At 45.2% G+C, this 7,143-nt stretch overlaps 1 protein-coding gene across 1 annotated transcript; it reads right to left on the bottom strand.

Annotated features, from left to right (window-relative positions):
* On the bottom strand, window positions 1–5,546 carry LOC133361518 (S phase cyclin A-associated protein in the endoplasmic reticulum-like). The gene is made up of 4 exons (XM_061580439.1): window positions 5,465–5,546; window positions 4,697–4,791; window positions 3,166–3,513; window positions 1–6 (listed from the first exon to the last, which is right to left on the bottom strand). The coding sequence occupies exons 1-4, from the start codon at window positions 5,508–5,510 to the stop codon at window positions 1–3; spliced, it is 495 nt and encodes a 164-aa protein (XP_061436423.1). The 5' UTR covers window positions 5,511–5,546.
* Between the last annotated feature and the right edge of the window lie 1,597 nt (window positions 5,547–7,143).

Raw genomic sequence — 7,143 nt, 5'->3', positions numbered from 1 at the left:
TCATGCCTACCCCGAAGGTGAACATCATTGCAGGGATGCAGGCAAGACCGATTAGTCATATGCCTTTCATAATATCCCGTAATAGAATCACACTGTGCTCGAATTAATGCATTGTGTATGTATCTATATGCGAACTGCGGGCTGCGGGATTTGAATGGCACAATAAATATAAAATAAATATGCTCAACAAGTTTTGATTAGGATTGTGCGGTTAATTGTTAATAAATACTGTAAATAGCTATTCCAATCCATTGAGATTGCACATTCAGCAAATTACAATGCGGCCACAATGCGATCCTAATAATTATAGTGCAATTCTAATCCCGCACCCCCAGTACGCATATCCGTCCCTAGGTCCGCAAATATATATATATACATATGCATACATCCGAGTATAGTGGGATTATAATGTAGGAGGTCAGAGAAGGAATCTAACTCGACTTATATGCATCTTCGGTGGATGCATGAGCAACCACCACTCCTCGCCTCCCGTTGATTGGGAGGTGTGCCCACGGTAGCCTGGGGCTTAGCGCTTTCCACACCTTACGCCACGCTCCCACGCCCCCTTGATTCGTTTTTTTTTTCTCAGAAGAAGAGCCCCCTGTTGTTTGGCATTCCCCATCCACGAGTAAAGTTCCGTGAAAAGAATCCGCTACCTCATCGGCGGTGACGGACGGTAACGCTGCGGTGGATGTGAGCAATGTCCTGGAGGGAAGTCTCGTAGCCACCACAGCGGCCCACGAGGCCTCTGAAAGTGAAATAATTTTCCGAGTTCCTTAACTGTTTGAAAAACGAATTAATAAAGATTTTTACGCGAGTTTTAACGTTAATATTGTTGCAGATCAATGAAGACCTGATTTGTTTTTAAAGATGACTGATCGTACATTATTGCTACCATTTCCTTCCTTGAAAAAACACGGACAAGTAGAGTTCCAGAAGTGTTCACTTATTTCAGAATGACAACAATTTTATACTTTGGACGAATGGCTTCAGTCGAAAAGGACGTCAAAGGGGAAATCGACGTTTACGTGTTTGATTTCAAGAATATCTTTTAACTGTTAAATTCCTATTGGGAAATAATTTGCCTAGTTCCTTTCCTGTTTGAGCCTGCGTATTAATAAAGATTTCGATACGAGTATTAACGTGAGTTTTCTTGCAGATTAATAAAGACCTGATTTGTTTTTAAAAATGACTAATCGTACGTTATTGCTACCATAGTTTTCCTTTAAAAAAAACACGGACGAGTAGACATACACACACGAGTGTGCATCCAAACACGACTGTATATACAGCGTTGTACATTCACACACGAGTGTGCATGTGTTTCTACGAGTTTTAACGTTAATATACTTGCAGAACAATAAAGACCTGCTATGTTAAAGATGACTGATCGTCCCTTATTGTTACAATGTTCATAGCGAACACGTGTGGAGGCGAGTTTCAGGTGAAGCATCTCCATCACACAAGTTTACCCTTACCTGGCAGCATCGTGGCAGTTCGCTGGTCACACTCACTACGTTACACTCACGAGCTGTAGGGGCGGGGCTCTGTCTGCTCAGTGGCGCTGTTTTCATTCATTTAGCACCACGAGCGGGGAGTCTCATCCCTGTAGTTCCCTGTTGAGGTGGCGCATTCCTACCACGTTTCCCCTAAATTATTTGTACGACACAATATAAAAACAATTTGTTTGTTCCAATGCATAATCATACACGAGTACACATATACACTCCCATGTACACACACCCACACACGAGTGGACATACACAAAAGTACAGATCCATGTACATACAAACAGTAGTATACTTGTGTAATGCGGGCATAAACGGCCTCGCGGATATGACGTCACGGGGGGAGGAGTTAGGTCACGTGAGAGAGAGGGATGAGGTCTTAAGGGAGAGATACCGGAAGAAACGGGAGAGTGTTGGGAATAGAGACAGAGTGAGGCCACACAGTGCGGAGGTTGGAGAGTGGCGAGATCGCCACACACAGTAAGACTCGGCACCGTCGGCCAGCGGTGACGAGCACGGGGGAACAGGGAGCAGCGGTGGAGCTGCAGTGAGAGCAGCCGGAGGACTGCACAGCGGAGCTGCAGGAGCGCGAAAGGCTACGTGAGCGAAGGCAGCTGTCGAGCTGCTAAGCGGGGAGGCTCTGAGCGAGGGCCGTGTGGGACAAGTGTAAAGAACCCAAATAAAGGACAACGGAGACAGACCCAGTGAACGAGTCCTTTATTACACTTGCAAGCAATTCAACGTTATGTTGTGTCATCATGGGTTTATTTCACAAAGTTTAAAGTGCCAGCAACAACAATGGTATTGAACCTTATTCTTTACAGGAGTGGCTCTGGGTGGACATGCCACCACAAAGCAGCACGCGGCGGAGGAGGGAGGTGATCGCTCTCGCCACGCGAGCAAGGCCCCCTCGCTTCCTCTTCTTTCCCTGCATCACCACCTCCACCACCTGCACCTCCTCCACCTCCTGCTTTGTCTCGTCCTCCATCTCCTCCTCTTCATCCTCCACCACCATCTTCTCTCCATTCTCTGTCTTCTCCATTCCCTCCTCCTGTTCCTCCTCAACCTCTTCCTCCACCTTCTCCTCTTCCTGTTCCACCTCTGTCTTCTTATCCATCTTCTCTGCTTGGAAGCCCTCTTCTCCAAAGCTTGGAGCAATCGGGCCCTGTACAGGAGTGTCAGAGGTGGATGCGGTGGCGGTGGTGGTTGCAGCGGTGGTGGTGGTGGCGGCGGTGGTAGTGGTGGCGGCGGCGGTGTCGGTGGCGGCGGTGGTGGCGGTGGTGGTGGCGGCGGTGGTGGCGGCGGTGGTGGTTACTGCGGTGGTGGTGGTGGCGGCGGTGGTGGTGATGGCAGTGGTGGAGGTGGCAGTGGTGGCGGAGGGTTTTGTGGCAGTGGCGGCAACAGCGTCAGTGGCAGTGGTGGCGGTGGATGCGGTGGCGGCAGTTGTGGCGTTGGCGGTGGTGGCTGTGGTGGCGGTGGTGACGGCGGTCGTGGCGGTGGTGGCGGTGGTGGTGGCGGCGGGTTTTGTGGCAGTGGCGGCAACAGCATCAGTGGCAGTGGGGGTGGTGGTGGCGGTGGTGGTGGCGGTGGCAGTGGTGGCAGTGGTGGTGGTGGCGGTGGTGGTGGCAGGGGTGGGGGTGGAGTTGCCGGCGGTAGCGGTGGTGGTGATGGTTGCAATGCTGGCAAGGCGCTGCTCCTGCTCAAGGCGCTTCTCCTCCTCGACGCGTTTCACGTTGGCGAGACACTTCTCCTCCTCCTCCAGATTCTTCTCCTCAGGACACATCATCTCGAGATGATGCTTCTCATCAATGAAGTACTTCACTTGAATGAGGCGCTTCTTGAGGAGATAGTCTCGGAAGTACTTCTCATCTGTGCGGCACTTCGCCCTGGCAATGCGCTGCACCTCAAAGAGGCGCTCCTCTTCCATGGTGCATCTTTCTTTGCTAAGGTTCTTTTCCTGGAGATGCTTCATCCCGCTGACGTCCTTCAACTCCCCAATTATCCTCTGATCAAGCAAAGATAAGCAAAAGAACATTCAGACATGCACATGCAAGAAAACATTCATACCCACAGGCACGCAAACGTGGACGTGCACATAAACCCAAACAAAAAAACATACTCACACATGTATGTACAGATGCAGCCATCCACATTCAGTCATTCAAACTTGCTTAGTACACACTTGAATATACACTATCACCTGCTGTTAACACAATGCCTTATCCATCAATACTTGTATCACATTGTACGTGTAGTACTAACCCCTAAATATCCCAACTCCTATAGAATGAAAATACATGTCACATCCTCATATATCCCCATAAACCCCATGCATGCACTCAAGACTTTGCTCGATTGTGGCGGTTTCATAGCAATTGTTGGCAATAATCATCACTGGCAATAGTTTTCACAGAATGTCCCATTATAAATATCTGGAAGCCCAAACTCTGGACAAACTTCACTGCAGCGCCCATAGTTTGGAACTGGAATGGTAACTTCCAATCAAATCACAGACATAATTAATGTGACTGCCTGATATCATTCTGTCTTCATTGGTAATAAATGGCCACTTCAAGTGCCTGCATGAGCGGGACGGTGAAGAGATGCGGTGATGGTGTCGGGACATGGTGTTGCGATATGGAGAGGAGAAGTAGTGGAATGTTCTAGAGAGATGGTGTATTGTGATGGTATAGAGGCATGATGAGGCTCTAATATGGTGTATTGAATTGGTGGTCGTGTAGTGTGATGAGAAGGTGATGGGGAGAGTTGGTGTCGTGATATTTTGGTGTGCTGGTGAGGTGACATGGTGTGCTCGTTGTCGAGAGAATGTCGTGTGTTTTAACCCCACAGACCCCATACACATCGTGCTCTCTTTTAGCCCCGCCCCCCCTCCCAATACGTTCCATTCATTGGCTACCACATTCTGATAAGCTCCTCCCCCCTCCTCCCTCCTTAACTTGTATTTAAGAACTTGCATCTTGGAATCCCTGCCTCACTTGATACAGCAAATTCAGCTGTGACGGTCCCACCTGGGACGGAGACTTGTGTTGCCTCCGAAACGTCGTGATTTTTATTATTTTATTTTTATTAATTTTTATTTCATTTTATACCTACGTGACTTTACCGAAATAACTAAGAGTATGAATCCTTGCAGTCACGAAAGCTTCAAATCTAGAACCCATACACACCTTTGGGGAGCGATTCTTGTAACTTTGGCCTGGGAAAGGGTCCACCTTATCCATAACGTCCCCCCACGTGGTCGACTGGCACGCCGACTCCCGGGCTATGAAGAACAGAAAATGCATTCAAAGTACGAGTTATTAATTAGAGAACGAAGGACATGGAGTCTCACAGAACTAATTTTGAGATCCCAGTAATTACCGCTTACCACACAACAGGACCTGCTATTGAAAAATAGTCATCACATGGCAGTAAAACTTTACAAGTCATGTTTTTGTCGGCAATCTCAATTTTGGAGCTTTCGTGACTGGAGGAATTATTCTTTGGTTCTTTAGGTTAAGTCACGTATAAAGATAAAATAATAAATTAAATAATAGCATACTACGACGTTTCGATTGCAACACAAGCAATCATCATCAGGTATAAAATAAATAGCAACAAAAATCTAACCAGAAAACTATAGACAGACACACAAGCAGACAGACATCACAAAGACACGCAGAGAGAGAACACGTATTGGCAGAAAGAGAGAGGTCGTCTCTGTGACGAGGCCTTAAATATACAGAGGGGGCGGGGGCGGAGAGATCGTAAATTACATAAGCTTGAGACCCCAGTTTGAACAAAGATGGCAACAACTCAAATATAAACCCATCCTCTTTGCCACACTCGATCATTACGTCTTCCCATTACCACCAAGCCATGTCTACGAAAAGTAATTCATCAAGGAGTCTCCTCCTCCGCATATAATCCATGTGATGCAGGTATCTGGGACTTACCCTCATATTCATCCAAGATCTCAGCCCACGTGATTTGTCTGTCCATGTTGTTGGGAACGAGTAGATTTTGTTTGAAGTTGGATGGCCTGGGGAGGTTGGAACAACGCTCAGATTTAGCAAACTTTTGAATCACTCATCCTCCTAATTAATACATATTTGACCACTCATTGTATCAATCCAATCACTATCGTGACTATACTCTTAGGTTTTTTTCGGTAAAGTCACGTAGGTAAAAATAGATAAATAATAAAAATAATTAATGATAAAAATATAAATAATAATAGAAATAAAATAATATATCACGACGTTTCGGAGGCAACACAAGCTTCCTTCATCAGGTGTAAAAAGGCACAGCAAAATAACTGTAGTTAGGTGTAAAAAGGCAAAATAACTACAGTTATGTTACAGTTATTCTACAGTTATTTTGCTGTGCCTTTTTACACCTGATGAAGGAAGCTTGTGTTGCCTCCGAATCGTCGTGAGTTATTCTTTTTTATTCATATTATTATAAATATTGTAAAAGCTAATTTTTTTTCCCTACGTGACTTTACCGAAAAAAAACCTAAGAGTATGAATCCTTGCAGTCACGAAAGCTTCAAAACTAAAACACTATCGTGACTTTTGTTGTTGCTGCTAATCCTACATAATGCAATGGCATAATATGACTTTGAGACCCCCCCCCCCACCTCCTACGCATTTCACAAGTAGTGACTAATCCCATATATACATTTTCCATAAATATGTTAAATTCATCTATTGATATGCAAATACCTTTGTCAAGGCGCCCTTCCCACTCTAACCCAGCTTAAATATACGCTGCCAAGCTTGGTGGTGTTCATTCAGACGCTGTCTTTTCGACAGCCCTATTCTTCACCTGAGGACGGCTGCTTGCGTTGTGGCCGAAACGTCGTGAGCATTGTATTTTATTATGTTTTATTTTTATCATTTTATTATTTTCTTTCTACGTGACTTTACCGATAGAATCAAGAAGACTATCGTGACTGTTGCTTTAAAAGCCCACTCACTCGCTTGTTTTCCCACTCATGTGTGCGCCCGATCACTCACTCATCCACCCACACGAACATGTTTATTCCAACTGCCTATTCCATTAAACATAATCACCAGACTTAACAATGATATTTCACCTCTAATCCCGACATGCATGTTCATGTACAGCCCATTTGTATTAATCGACTGCTTGATAGAGGACCCATATGCCTTGTGGGTCATTAGGGTCATATGACCATACTTTAATTATTTGTTATAATACGAGCATGACGTCGTAGGTCACTTGATGTCAGAGGTACCACCCATGTGGCTGTGACATCACAGATTGGAGGCAACTATGGCAGTGGCTAGGGTCTGAACTTAAAGGCAGACTCCTCCTCATATGTTGAATAACATTCAATACATGTAATGTAGGGCACAATTGTACCAGCAATCAGAACACAATAATTGTATACATGTTATTAATATTCTATGAGATTTAAACGGATTAGTTAAGCTTGTTTTAAATGCTGACTCGCTTGGGGTCTAAACAACGACAGTAACAGCAACATTTCAGAGAATGCCAAGTATCCTATCTAACAGTTCTAATTAGAATTTTTAATTAAAGCTTTCGTGACTGCAGGGATTCATATTCTTGGTTCTTTCAGTGAAGTCACATAGAAGGGAAACAA

The sequence above is a fragment of the Lethenteron reissneri genome, unplaced genomic scaffold (assembly GCF_015708825.2).
Source record: "Lethenteron reissneri isolate LAM-NWPU_2019-01 unplaced genomic scaffold, ASM1570882v1 scaffold_1127, whole genome shotgun sequence".
In the NCBI taxonomy this organism is placed as follows: domain Eukaryota; kingdom Metazoa; phylum Chordata; class Hyperoartia; order Petromyzontiformes; family Petromyzontidae; genus Lethenteron; species Lethenteron reissneri.
Note: the sequence above shows the minus strand (reverse complement) of the source record. Positions and strands in the feature narration are given on the sequence as shown.

Coding starts and splice junctions, on each gene's coding strand:
- LOC133361518 (XM_061580439.1), bottom strand. CDS start 5,510: ATGGACAGACAAATCACGTGGGCTGAGATCTTGGATGAATATGAGG. Junction 4,792..5,464: donor GATCTTGGATGAATATGAGG/GTAAGTCCCAGA, acceptor TGTTCTTCATAG/CCCGGGAGTCGGCGTGCCAG. Junction 3,514..4,696: donor ACAAGAATCGCTCCCCAAAG/GTGTGTATGGGT, acceptor TTGCTTGATCAG/AGGATAATTGGGGAGTTGAA.